This window comes from Bombina bombina, chromosome 4, assembly GCF_027579735.1.
Source record: "Bombina bombina isolate aBomBom1 chromosome 4, aBomBom1.pri, whole genome shotgun sequence".
Lineage (NCBI taxonomy): Eukaryota > Metazoa > Chordata > Amphibia > Anura > Bombinatoridae > Bombina > Bombina bombina.
Window position 1 is genome coordinate 1,124,316,551 of NC_069502.1, and position 15,176 is coordinate 1,124,331,726.

The following is a 15,176-nucleotide window of genomic DNA, read 5'->3' on the forward strand; positions in this document are numbered from 1 at the left end:
AGCTGACTGCTTGGAGATTGAACGCTTGATCTTATCAAAGCGAGGGTTCTCAGATTCTGTTATTAATACTCTTGTTCAGGCCTGAAAGCCTGTAACCAGAAAATTACCACATAATTTGGTATATCTGTTGGTGTGAATCTGCAGGATTCCCTTGGGACAAGGTTAAGATTCCTAAGAGTCTATCCTTCCTTCGAGAAGGATTGGAAAAAGGATTATCTGCAAGTTCCTTGATGGGACAGATTTCTGCCTTGTCTGTGTTACTTCACAAAAAGCTGGCAGCTGTGCCAGATGTTCTAGCCTTTGTTCAGGCTCTGGTTAGAATCAAGCCTGTTTACAAAATTTTGACTCCTCCTTGGAGTCTCAACCTAGTTCTTTCAGTTCTTCAGGGGGTTCCGTTTGAACCCTTACATTCCGTTGATATTAAGTTATTATCTTGGAAAGTTTTGTTTTTGGTTGCAATTTCTTCTGCTAGAAGAGTTTCAGAATTATCTGCTCTGCAGTGTTCTTCTCCTTATCTGGTGTTCCATGCAGATAAGGTGGTTTTGCGTACTAAACCTGGTTTTCTTCCAAAAGTTGTTTCTAACAAAGACATTAACCAGGAGATAGTTGTGCCTTCTTTGTGTCCTAATCCAGTTTCAAAGAAGGAACGTTTGTTGCACAACTTGGATGTAGTTCGTGCTCTCAAATTTTACTTAGCAGCTACTAAGGTTTTCAGACAAACTTTGTCTTTGTTTGTTGTTTATTCTGGTAAACGGAGAGGTCAAAAAGCAACTTCTACCTCTCTCTCCTTCTGGATTAAAAGCATTATCCGATTGGCTTATGAGACTGCCGGACGGCAGCCTCCTGAAAGAATCACAGCTCACTCCACTAGGGCTGTGGCTTCCACATGGGCCTTCAAGAACGAGGCTTCTGTTGATCAGATATGTAAGGCAGCGACTTGGTCTTCACTGCACACTTTTTCTAAATTTTACAAATTTGATACTTTTGCTTCTTCTGAGGCTATTTTTGGGAGAAAGGTTTTGCAAGCCGTGGTGCCTTCCATTTAGGTGACCTGATTTGCTCCCTCCCTTCATCCGTGTCCTAAAGCTTTGGTATTGGTTCCCATAAGTAAGGATGACGCCGTGGACCGGACACACCTATGTTGGAGAAAACAGAATTTATGTTTACCTGATAAATTACTTTCTCCAACGGTGTGTCCGGTCCACGGCCCGCCCTGGTTTTTTTAATCAGGTCTGATAATTTATTTTCTTTAACTACAGTCACCACGGTAACATATGGTTTCTCCTATGCAAATATTCCTCCTTAACGTCGGTCGAATGACTGGGGTAGGCGGAGCCTAGGAGGGATCATGTGACCAGCTTTGCTGGGCTCTTTGCCATTTCCTGTTGGGGAAGAGAATATCCCACAAGTAAGGATGACGCCGTGGACCGGACACACCGTTGGAGAAAGTAATTTATCAGGTAAACATAAATTCTGTTTTTGACTTTATTAAATCCATTAGTAAACTTATTATGGTGGGTAGTTTGCTGCATTTGTTTTTAATCAGGCAGTCCAATTCACTCATAAGGAATAAAGGGTTAATGTTAAAAAGTTTTTCGTATGTCTAATAAAATGAGCTGTGATGATGTCATTTTTTCTTAACCTCTCCCAAGCGTGTTTATTGGTCACCTGTTTTATTGTAGTGTCTATAAATGGTGTATAGTTTGTATTTGTGATTAGCTTGAGAAAGGGGCAGGTGCCCCGAAACGTTGCTCTAATAAAAGGTATAGCTTTTATGCCGTGTGCCACTTTGTGTCGTGCATATACGTAAAATATGTACATAGTGATTTGAATAAATTTCGTTTTTTGAGATATATGTATAATATGTAAACGCAACATTTGAGAATAAAAATCAATCAATGTATTAGGAATTTAGAAATTATTGTAACAAAATATGGACACTATGATATGATATCCCACATTTCGCCCAGAAGGGCAGAGCAATATGACAACTTAAAAGTCAGGTCTCTGACGAATCAATTACAAGCCGGATGAAGCACTTAAAGCAAGCACCAATGAGGGTGAAACGCACGTCACTGCCAGTTTTTCAATTGAGAAGGGGTTACAGCTGAACCCCTTACTATCCTTTCACCGGAATGTATAACCCTTACGTAACAAGTCGAGGACTCTCGCCACCATGAAATAAATGTATTTGTCAGCTAAGATATAAATTATTATTATGTGTGCATATATATATATATATATATATATATGTGTGTGTATATGTAAGTGTGTTTGTGTTTCTCTGGCTTTCTCAGCATCCAGAGAACCTGTATGCCATATTTAACAAACATCGGTCATCAGACCGTTGCTTCCCTACCCTTTCGCCACCTCTTAGGTGGCGAATTTCAATCTCCCCTGTCTAGTCCAACTGGGGAGATTGACAGCTCCTGTCCGGGCGTGATTGTCTGTCTGTGGGCCAATTGCATGCGAGCGCAAAATAGTGCTCATGTGCAATGCTGAATTCTGCCTGGGGAATTCAGCACGCCAGAGGCGAGCTGCGGCAGACATGGGCGCGTATGTTCGCCCCTGTCTGCCTCAGCTTGATAAATCGCCCACTAAATCTAGTTTGTCCTTGGAGAGAAGCATTTATAATAGGAAAGACCTCCTTTAAAGTTCTCTTTATTTTATTTCGTATTTAACAAGAAGTGTAAACATCACTCTTCAAGAGCATCTGTTTTCAGTATGCAGAGTAGGAATCCACTTCTTTATCTCTAACAGAGGAGTCTCCCAGTAAGGGCTACTGGGCAGTCTTCCTCCTTGAGAATGGAAATTGATTATTAATGTTTGTTTTAGCCCTAGAGCAGATGGAGGAGGTAAGGGACATTCTAAGGGGTCGATTTATCAAGCTGCGGCAGACAGGGGTGCACATACGTGCCCCTGTTTGCCGCAGCTCGCCTCTGGCGGGCTTAATTTCACTGCCAGAATTCAGCATTGCAAACGAGCGCTATTTTGTGCTTGCGTGCAATCCTGCCCGCACACAGCCAATCATGCGCAGGCAGGAGCTGTCAATCTCCCCGGACGGACAAGACCAGGTAGATTAAAATTGTTAGGGAAGCAGCTTGTTAAATACAGACTGCAGGTTCTCTTGTGAGAACCTGCAGTCATAGGCAGGCAAAGCCTGCTGAAAGGGTTTGATAAATCGACCCCTAACTATAAACAATGCGTTTCATGCATATTCTGAAATCACAAACAGTAGTGTCTGTTATCATTAAAGGGACATGAAACCTAAAAGTTTTCTTTCATGATTCAGATAGAGCAAACAATGTAAAAAAAAAAATACTTCTGTTATCAAATTTGCTTCATTCTCTTAGTATCCTTTGTTAAAGGAGCAGTAATACACTACTGGGTGCCAGCTGAAAAACAATGACAAAAGGCATATAAGTGTACCCACCAATCAGCTGCTTCTGAGCCTACCTTGGTATACTTTCAACAAAAGATACAAAAAGAACAAAACAAGAATAGAAAAAAAATGGAAATCTATTTAAAATGTCACACTGTCTTAATCATGAAAGAGAAAGTTTGGGTTTCATGTCCCTTTAAGGATGAGTGGCTAAAACTATGGACATATTTGCTTGAATACATCAAGAAGCTTTAACTTATATTTGGTGACTAAATCTTGTTTTTTTTAATCCTAGAAAACGCCTCCAATTATCTAAACAATCTCTGTTTCTGTGTTGGCAAAACTAGCTTAAAGGGACACTGAACCCAAATTTTTTCTTTTGTGATTCAGATAGAGCATGCAAATTTAAGCAACTTTCTAATTTACTCCTATTATCAATTTTTCTTCGTTCTCTTGCTTTCTTTATTTGAAAAAGAAGGCATCTAAACAATATTTTTGGTTCAGACAATGGAAAGCACTTGTTTATTGGTGGGTGAATTTATCCACCAATCAGCAAGAACAACACAGTGTGTTCACCAAAAATGGGCCGGTCTCTAAACTTACATTCTTGCATTTCAAATAAAGATACCAAGAGAATGAAGAGAATTTGATAATAGGAGTAAATTAGAAAGTTGCTTAAAATTGCATGCTCTATCTGAATCACAAAAGAGAAAAATTGGGTTCAGTGTCCCTTTAAGTCTTTCAAGGACCCTACATATTAAAGTATCTGTTGTTTGATACCTTAACAAATAATGATTTTGTTTTGCAGTAAGCACTACCCATCGTATTCCTTGAATGTTGCATCCATGTGGCTGAAACTTGGCAGGCTTTATATGGGCCTGGAGAGGAAAAATGCTGGTACAAAAGCGTTAAAGAAGGTATGCTGGAGCATGGCTTCAACTGTTTGTATTCTTCTTAGCAATTTTACCTGTGATGCAAGGGTAATAAAAACACTGGTGCACAACAATGTAAAACTGCAAACAATATCTCCAAACCTTCTCAACACATCAGGTAGCACTAAATGTCATATTAAAATGTATTATATAAATTCACCTCATTTACAGTGGATATTGAAAAGCATCACCTAAAATAATAACATTTCTCCAACATAGGTGTGTCCGGTCCACGGCGTCATCCTTACTTGTGGGATATTCTCTTCCCCAACAGGAAATGGCAAAGAGCCCAGCAAAGCTGGTCACATGATCCCTCCTAGGCTCCGCCTACCCCAGTCATTCTCTTTGCCGTTGTACAGGCAACATCTCCACGGAGATGGCTTAGAGTTTTTTAGTGTTTAACTGTAGTTTTTATTATTCAATCAAGAGTTTGTTATTTTGAAATAGTGCTGGTATGTACTATTTACTCAGAAACAGAAAAGAGATGAAGATTTCTGTTTGTATGAGGAAAATGATTTTAGCAACCGTCACTAAAATCCATGGCTGTTCCACACAGGACTGTTGAGAGCAATTAACTTCAGTTGGGGGAACAGTGAGCAGTCTCTTGCTGCTTGAGGTATGACACATTCTAACAAGACGATGTAATGCTGGAAGCTGTCATTTTCCCTATGGGATCCGGTAAGCCATGTTTATTAAGATCGTAAATAAGGGCTTCACAAGGGCTTATTAAGACAGTAGACTTTATCTGGGCTAAATCGATTCATTATTAACACATATTTAGCCTTGAGGAATCATTTAATCTGGGTATTTTGATATAATAATATCGGCAGGCACTGTTTTAGACACCTTATTCTTTAGGGGCTTTCCCAAATCATAGGCAGAGCCTCATTTTCGCGCCGGTGTTGCGCACTTGTTTTTGAGAGGCATGACATGCAGTCGCATGTGAGAGGAGCTCTGATACTTAGAAAAGACTTTCTGAAGGCGTCATTTGGTATCGTATTCCCCTTTGGGCTTGGTTGGGTCTCAGCAAAGCAGATACCAGGGACTGTAAAGGGGTTAAAGTTAAAAACGGCTCCGGTTCCGTTATTTTAAGGGTTAAAGCTTCCAAATTTGGTGTGCAATACTTTTAAGGCTTTAAGACACTGTGGTGAAAATTTGGTGAATTTTGAACAATTCCTTCATGTTTTTTCGCAATTGCAGTAATAAAGTGTGTTCAGTTTAAAATTTAAAGTGACAGTAACGGTTTTATTTTAAAACGTTTTTTGTACTTTGTTATCAAGTTTATGCCTGTTTAACATGTCTGAACTACCAGATAGACTGTGTTCTGAATGTGGGGAAGCCAGAATTCCTATTCATTTAAATAAATGTGATTTATGTGACAATGACAATGATGCCCAAGATGATTCCTCAAGTGAGGGGAGTAAGCATGGTACTGCATCATTCCCTCCTTCGTCTACACGAGTCTTGCCCACTCAGGAGGCCCCTAGTACATCTAGCGCGCCAATACTCCTTACTATGCAACAATTAACGGCTGTAATGGATAATTCTGTCAAAAACATTTTAGCCAAAATGAACACTTATCAGCGTAAGCGCGACTGCTCTGTTTTAGATACTGAAGAGCATGACGACGCTGATAATAATGGTTCTGAAGGGCCCCTAACCCAGTCTGATGGGGCCAGGGAGGTTTTGTCTGAGGGAGAAATTACTGATTCAGGGAACATTTCTCAACAAGCTGAACCTGATGTGATTACGTTTAAATTTAAGTTGGAACATCTCCGCATTCTGCTTAAGGAGGTATTATCCACTCTGGATGATTGTGACAAGTTGGTCATCCCAGAGAAACTATGTAAAATGGACAAGTTCCTAGAGGTCCCGGGGCTCCCAGAAGCTTTTCCTATACCCAAGCGGGTGGCGGACATTGTTAATAAAGAATGGGAAAGGCCCGGTATTCCTTTCGTCCCTCCCCCCATATTTAAAAAATTGTTTCCTATGGTCGACCCCAGAAAGGACTTATGGCAGACAGTCCCCAAGGTCGAGGGAGCGGTTTCCACTTTAAACAAACGCACCACTATACCCATAGAGGATAGTTGTGCTTTCAAAGATCCTATGGATAAAAAATTAGAAGGTTTACTTAAAAAGATGTTTGTTCAGCAGGGTTACCTTCTACAACCAATTTCATGCATTGTCCCTGTCGCTACAGCCGCATGTTTCTGGTTCGATGAGCTGATAAAGGCGGTCGATAGTGATTCTCCTCCTTATGAGGAGATTATGGACAGAATCAATGCTCTCAAATTGGCTAATTCTTTCACCCTAGACGCCACTTTGCAATTGGCTAGGTTAGCGGCTAAGAATTCTGGATTTGCTATTGTGGCGCGCAGAGCGCTTTGGTTGAAATCTTGGTCAGCTGATGCGTCTTCCAAGAACAAGCTACTTAACATTCCTTTCAAGGGGAAAACGCTGTTTGGCCCTGACTTGAAAGAGATTATCTCTGATATCACTGGGGGTAAGGGCCACGCCCTTCCTCAGGATCGGCCTTTCAAGGCAAAAAATAAACCTAATTTTCGTCCCTTTCGTAGAAACGGACCAGCCCAAAGTGCTACGTCCTCTAAGCAAGAGGGTAATACTTCTCAAGCCAAGCCAGCTTGGAGACCAATGCAAGGCTGGAACAAGGGAAAGCAGGCCAAGAAACCTGCCACTGCTACCAAGACAGCATGAAATGTTGGCCCCCGATCCGGGACCGGATCTGGTGGGGGGCAGACTCTCTCTCTTCGCTCAGGCTTGGGCAAGAGATGTTCTGGATCCTTGGGCGCTAGAAATAGTCTCCCAAGGTTATCTTCTGGAATTCAAGGGGCTTCCCCCAAGGGGGAGGTTCCACAGGTCTCAGTTGTCTTCAGACCACATAAAAAGACAGGCATTCTTACATTGTGTAGAAGACCTGTTAAAAATGGGAGTGATTCATCCTGTTCCATTAAGAGAACAAGGGATGGGGTTCTACTCCAATCTGTTCATAGTTCCCAAAAAAGAGGGAACGTTCAGACCAATCTTAGATCTCAAGATCTTAAACAAGTTTCTCAAGGTTCCATCGTTCAAGATGGAAACCATTCGAACTATTCTTCCTTCCATCCAGGAAGGTCAATTCATGACCACGGTGGATTTAAAGGATGCGTATCTACATATTCCTATCCACAAGGAACATCATCGGTTCCTAAGGTTCGCATTCCTGGACAAGCATTACCAGTTCGTGGCGCTTCCTTTCGGATTAGCCACTGCTCCAAGGATTTTCACAAAGGTACTAGGGTCCCTTCTAGCTGTGCTAAGACCAAGGGGCATTGCTGTAGTACCTTACTTGGACGACATTCTGATTCAAGCGTCGTCCCTTCCTCAAGCAAAGGCTCACACGGACATTGTCCTGGCCTTTCTCAGATCTCACGGATGGAAAGTGAACGTGGAAAAGAGTTCTCTATCTCCGTCAACAAGGGTTCCCTTCTTGGGAACAATAATAGACTCCTTAGAAATGAGGATTTTTCTGACAGAGGCCAGAAAAACAAAACTTCTAGACTCTTGTCGGATACTTCATTCCGTTCCTCTTCCTTCCATAGCGCAGTGCATGGAAGTGATCGGTTTGATGGTAGCGGCAATGGACATAGTTCCTTTTGCGCGCATTCATCTAAGACCATTACAACTGTGCATGCTCAGTCAGTGGAATGGGGACTATACAGACTTGTCTCCGAAGATACAAGTAAATCAGAGGACCAGAGACTCACTCCGTTGGTGGCTGTCCCTGGACAACCTGTCACAAGGGATGACATTCCGCAGACCAGAGTGGGTCATTGTCACGACCGACGCCAGTCTGATGGGCTGGGGCGCGGTCTGGGGATCCCTGAAAGCTCAGGGTCTTTGGTCTCGGGAAGAATCTCTTCTACCGATAAATATTCTGGAACTGAGAGCGATATTCAATGCTCTCAAGGCTTGGCCTCAGCTAGCGAGGGCCAAGTTCATACGGTTTCAATCAGACAACATGACAACTGTTGCGTACATCAACCATCAGGGGGGAACAAGGAGTTCCCTAGCGATGGAAGAAGTGACCAAAATCATTCTATGGGCGGAGTCTCACTCCTGCCACCTGTCTGCTATCCACATCCCAGGAGTGGAAAATTGGGAAGCGGATTTTCTGAGTCGTCAGACATTGCATCCGGGGGAGTGGGAACTCCATCCGGAAATCTTTGCCCAAGTCACTCAGCTGTGGGGCATTCCAGACATGGATCTGATGGCCTCTCGTCAGAACTTCAAAGTTCCTTGCTACGGGTCCAGATCCAGGGATCCCAAGGCGGCTCTAGTGGATGCACTAGTAGCACCTTGGACCTTCAAACTAGCTTATGTGTTCCCGCCGTTTCCTCTCATCCCCAGGCTGGTAGCCAGGATCAATCAGGAGAGGGCGTCGGTGATCTTGATAGCTCCTGCGTGGCCACGCAGGACTTGGTATGCAGATCTGGTGAATATGTCATCGGCTCCACCTTGGAAGCTACCTTTGAGACGAGACCTTCTTGTTCAGGGTCCGTTCGAACATCCGAATCTGGTTTCACTCCAGCTGACTGCTTGGAGATTGAACGCTTGATCTTATCGAAGCGAGGGTTCTCAGATTCTGTTATCGATACTCTTGTTCAGGCCAGAAAGCCTGTAACTAGAAAGATTTACCACAAAATTTGGAAAAAATATATCTGTTGGTGTGAATCTAAAGGATTCCCTTGGGACAAGGTTAAGATTCCTAAGATTCTATCCTTCCTTCAAGAAGGATTGGAAAAAGGATTATCTGCAAGTTTCTCTGAAGGGACAGATTTCTGCCTTGTCTGTGTTACTTCACAAAAAGCTGGCAGCTGTGCCAGATGTTCAAGCCTTTGTTCAGGCTCTGGTTAGAATTAAGCCTGTTTACAAACCTTTGACTCCTCCTTGGAGTCTCAACTTAGTTCTTTCAGTTCTTCAGGGGGTTCCGTTTGAACCCTTACATTCCGTTGATATTAAGTTATTATCTTGGAAAGTTTTGTTTTTAGTTGCAATTTCTTCTGCTAGAAGAGTTTCAGAATTATCTGCTCTGCAGTGTTCTCCTCCTTATCTGGTGTTCCATGCAGATAAGGTGGTTTTACGTACTAAACCTGGTTTTCTTCCAAAAGTTGTTTCTAACAAAAACATTAACCAGGAGATTATCGTACCTTCTCTGTGTCCGAAACCAGTTTCAAAGAAGGAACGTTTGTTGCACAATTTGGATGTTGTTCGCGCTCTAAAATTCTATTTAGATGCTACAAAGGATTTTAGACAAACATCTTCCTTGTTTGTTGTTTATTCCGGTAAAAGGAGAGGTCAAAAAGCAACTTCTACCTCTCTCTCTTTTTGGATTAAAAGCATCATCAGATTGGCTTACGAGACTGCCGGACGGCAGCCTCCCGAAAGAATCACAGCTCATTCCACTAGGGCTGTGGCTTCCACATGGGCCTTCAAGAACGAGGCTTCTGTTGATCAGATATGTAGGGCAGCGACTTGGTCTTCACTGCACACTTTTACCAAATTTTACAAGTTTGATACTTTTGCTTCTTCTGAGGCTATTTTTGGGAGAAAGGTTTTGCAAGCCGTGGTGCCTTCCATTTAGGTGACCTGATTTGCTCCCTCCCTTCATCCGTGTCCTAAAGCTTTGGTATTGGTTCCCACAAGTAAGGATGACGCCGTGGACCGGACACACCTATGTTGGAGAAAACAGAATTTATGTTTACCTGATAAATTACTTTCTCCAACGGTGTGTCCGGTCCACGGCCCGCCCTGGTTTTTTTAATCAGGTCTGATAATTTATTTTCTTTAACTACAGTCACCACGGTAACATATGGTTTCTCCTATGCAAATATTCCTCCTTAACGTCGGTCGAATGACTGGGGTAGGCGGAGCCTAGGAGGGATCATGTGACCAGCTTTGCTGGGCTCTTTGCCATTTCCTGTTGGGGAAGAGAATATCCCACAAGTAAGGATGACGCCGTGGACCGGACACACCGTTGGAGAAAGTAATTTATCAGGTAAACATAAATTCTGTTTTTGTTGATTTGCAGCCTGAAATAAAGACACGCAGTTTTTGTTTATCCTGTTGTAATTACTCTTATAACATCCAAGTGAAAGATATAACACCAACATGTCAGGCAAAAAATTGAAAGACAATTCAAAAACAGAATCACAGATTTGGAAAAAGGATCACCCCTTCTAAAATTACTTGTAAACTCAATCAGGTGTAGTTAATAACCTTCTAATCGGCACACACAAAGCCATTTGACCTTCAACTGTGATCAGCATTGGGCATATTGATTAGCTCAGCATGAAAAGAGCTTTCCTGGAGCATCTCAGTCTCTGGTAGTGCAACTGAAGCAAACAATCAACTATGGGTGGCAAAGCACTGTCAAAAGATAAAGATCTCTGAGATAATTTTGTGGACATGCACAAGTCAGGAGATGGATACAAGAAAACATCAAAGGCTTTATCAATGCCTAGAAGCACATTGAAGTCTATTATTAAGAAGTGGAAGGTATTTGGTACAACACAGACCCTCTCTGGATCAGGACGTCGCTCCATACTGGATGAAAGAGCCATGAGGAAACTGGTCAGAAAGGCTACCAAGAGGCCCACAGCAACTCTGTAGCAGTTGCAGGAATTTATGACAGAGTGGTATTGTGTGCATGTAACAACTATATCATGAATTCTACACAAATGTGGCTTGTAAGAGAGGGTTGCAAGAAAAGTCACTCCCCAAAGGTCACATGCAGTCAGGATTGAGCTTTGCCATAACACATCTAGGAGATTCTGGGGCCACATGGAAAAAGGTGTTATGGTCAGATGAGACTAATATTGAATTATTTGGCCTCAGCAACAAAGGATATGTCTGGAGGAAATCCAATACAGCTCACCATCCAAATAACACCATACCTACAGTAAAACATGGAGGTGGTAATATCCTGTTATGGGGGTGTTTCTCTGCAGCAGGCACTGTAGCACTTGTCAGGATAGAAGGAATAATGGACAAAATACCGTCAAATTCTTGAGGAAAATCTATTGCCCTCTGCCAGGAAGTTGTCAATGGGAAGAAGGTTTACCTTCCAACATGACAATGACTCAAAGCACACAGCAAAAATGACCACACTTGTTGAAGGAGAAAAAGTTGAATTTCCTTGCATGACCTAGTCAGAGTCCAGACTTAAACCTTATTGAATATCTGTGGCATGACTTGAAGACTGCAGTCCACAAACGGTCACCATCAAATGTAATGGAACTGGATCAGTTCTGCAAAGAATATTGGGCAAATATTGCACAGTTGTAGATGTGCAACGTTAGTAGAGACATATCCCAACAGACTAAAGGCTGTAATTAATGCAAAAGGTGGTTCAACAAAATACTCACACAAGGAGGTGATCCTTTTTCCAAATCAGTGATTCTGTTTTTGAATTGTCTTTTGCCTGACATGTTGGTGTTATATCTTTCACTTGGATGTTATACGTTGCACTGAGAAAATACAACTGGAAAAACAAAAACTGTATCGGTCTTTATTTCAAGATGCAAAGCAACAAAATGTCATTATTTTCAATACCCACTGTACATATCCCACATTTATATTGGGATATGATCTGAAGGTTCTGTAAGTATGTAAATTGGATTACATATTTTATGGCAGGGTTCTTCAATTCCAGTCTTCAGGGTCTACTAACCGTGGATAATTAAAGGGAAAGTCTACGCCAGAATTTTTATTGTTTAAAAAGATAGATAATCCCTTTATTACCCAGTTTTGCATAACCAACACGGTTATATTAATATATTTTTTCACCTCTGTGATTACATTCTATTTAAGCCTCTGCAGACTGCCCCCTTATTTCAGTTCTTTTAACAAACTTACATTTTAGCCAATCAGTGCCCTCTCACAAGTAACTCCATGGGTGTGAGCACAGTTATCTAAATGACACACACAAACTAACGCCCTCTAGCTGTGAAAACTGTCTAATGCAATCAGATAAGAGGCGGCCTTCAAGGGCTTAGAAATTAGCATATGAGCCTACCTATGTTTAGCTTTGAACTAAGAATACCAATAGAACAAAGCAAATTGATGATAAAAGTAAATTGGAAAGTTGTTTAAAATTACATGCCCTATCTGAATCGTGAAAGTTAAATTTTGACTAGACTGTCACTTTAAGTAGTTTTGACCTAGCTCTAGTGGAGTAACAGAGGGCACGGTCAATCTTTATTCATATAGTATTGTCACTACTTTCATTTCGGATATCTGATGACTAGGTGGGTTAATACTTGCAAATTTTGATGACTTTATCTGTTGGCTAAACACTGAGCTTGTGTTTTGTGAGAAGGATATAAAGATAAAGAAAGTAGCATTTGTGTATTGCAATCATTATTTAAAAAACTTTTATTGTTTGTTAATGGGACATCTCGTTTTTGTTTAAAATTGTGCTTTGGCCCACACTGCCTAGCAAAACCAAAAAGCAAAATGTGTAATCTAGTTTTCTTTCGTTAAATGATGGTCCACAGTACTCCATAACATATGGGATAGCTTTACCACCACTAGGATGAGGTCAATAACCTATAACAGAGCTTTAAATCTCTCCCATCTCTCTCTTAGTTTTGTTCTTGGCCTCGTAGGAGATGGTTGAGAATAGAGGTCTCTGTCCCCACTGATATCTCTGAGGAGTCAGTTTTCTGATTTCCCTCTAGCTACATATTCTTGTTAATTTTATATATATATATGTTCCAGTATACCAGGTCCCTCAAATCTGTGAGAAAAGTATACCTCATATATTTTGCATTCATTCTGAGGGAATTAACACTGTACTTTTACTCCTAAAGTTAAGTATAATATGTACAAAATAGTGACAGTTTGTTTAGCGGCTGTCCCCAAATTAAATAAGTTTAAGCATAAATCTGGGGTAAATGTGCTAAATATTTCTTATGCTGATAAACTATAGGTTCAAATTTAATAACATCCTATATGCAGGTATTATTTGCAATGACCTTTAGGCAGCTGTACACCACAGAACATTCTTATGTGATCTACAGTGTACCCAATTTACAATAATATGTGCAATTTTATTGTACTGAACATAATGACATATGGTGCAATTACATTTATTAAAACTATCTGCACTATTAATACTTAAGTATAAGTTAATTAAGCATTGTACTCCCACCATTGCCAGGGGATGTAAACAAATAGTTATTGTTGTTTTTTATGTCAGTCTGCATTTTATTTACTGTTGTACATATCATGCTCTTTCGAATATTATTTGCAGTAATGTACATCAAGCTGATTCTGTACACTATTGGGATATTAAATTTGCTAAGAGCTTTCTATATGCATTGCATGTTCAGCAACACAAATAGTTTTTACATAAACAGAACTCCTGTCTAGATATGCAAGACATCACATGTCTTATACTATTAGTGTACTCAATTCTATAGTATATACCTTCTAGGGATATACCTTTTATGCATTGTACTCTGCAGGTTTATTTCTAAATGCAGTTCTGCAGAGTTTATGTATTTTAGTACAACAGTGGAGATCCTTTAGAGATATCTTTTGGTATCTCTTTTATACATATGGTATGTGTAATTTATATCTATGCACATATGTTCAAGTTCAATGCAGATACTGAACATTGATCATGCATATTTTAATTTATAGTGGAGATTATTTAGAGATAAGATTTATTGGTATCTCTTTTATACCTATGGTATGGGTAATTTATATGTATACACATCTGTTTATCATTCAGACATTGAGTATTAATCATGAATATTTTCATGGACAATGTAGATTGTGTATTTACTTTCTAAGTATACACATTTTCTGCTTATTCTGGGCATGGATTTTATCTAATGTGTACCTGGTGATCTATATGTGCTGCTCCTCTAGACTGTAAGGCTATATGACAGTATAAATATGTGCAAATTCTTAAATGGACAGTGTACACCAATTTGAAAACAGATAACACTAACAGGAGTCTGTAAACGCGCATATACATCTGACACTGTGGGGCTTGGTTAGGAGTCTGAAAATCATCCCAATGTTATTAAAAAAAAATAATCAAACCTATACCTTATTATAAAAAACACTCCCAGATGGGCTATATAAATTGATCTACAAAACATTTATGCAAAGAAAAATCTTGTGTACAATGTCCCTTTAAAGGGATAGTCAACTCAAAAATGTTTATCGCTAAAAAAGATAGATAATCCCTTTTATTACCCATTCCCCAGTTTTGCATAACAAACAAGATTATATTAATACACTTTTTTTTTTTTTTTTTTAATTATTTTTATTGAGTTTAAAAGAAAAAGAAAAACATAGTACAGGCAAATAAAAACTTGGTTTCAAAAGCATAGGAAGATTACCATACAATATGCATATTAAACAACACAATATACAAACAGTTAATTGCCCAATTATAAGATAACCTCAGGTTTTCAATTTAAGGAGAGTCCCCTTGGAATATAATATAAAATCATAGACAATAGTTTCCCTCTACGAAAAATAGAGGCCTCTCTTGGACCTCCTGAAAGAGAATTTGAGACATTAATGGGTAATTTTAGGGGAATCAAAGAAAATAACAAAATGGGCCACTTTTGGACCCCAAATGCCTAGGATAAAGAATTTGACATGAAAAATATATACAAGTATAAACTAGACAGGGTAATCAAAATATGTTGAACTGACAATGTTAAGTAATATAGGGCAACATACATCAAGCCCGTTGTACTATGAACCCTCTAAATGAAACATAAGGCCACTTTTGAACCTGTAACATTACCTAAAATATGAAGCTACAGAGGGTTGAAGCC

The 15,176-nt window shown here is 40.1% G+C and overlaps 1 protein-coding gene across 1 annotated transcript in view; it reads left to right on the forward strand.

The window, feature by feature from the left end:
- SMYD2 (SET and MYND domain containing 2) overlaps positions 1-15,176 on the forward strand; it is a 275,842-nt gene that overhangs the window by 245,840 nt on the left and 14,826 nt on the right. The window contains exon 11 of the mRNA XM_053712488.1: positions 4,191-4,299. Within this exon, the coding sequence (XP_053568463.1) occupies positions 4,191-4,299 (109 nt within the window). The remainder of the gene's footprint in view (positions 1-4,190; positions 4,300-15,176) is intronic.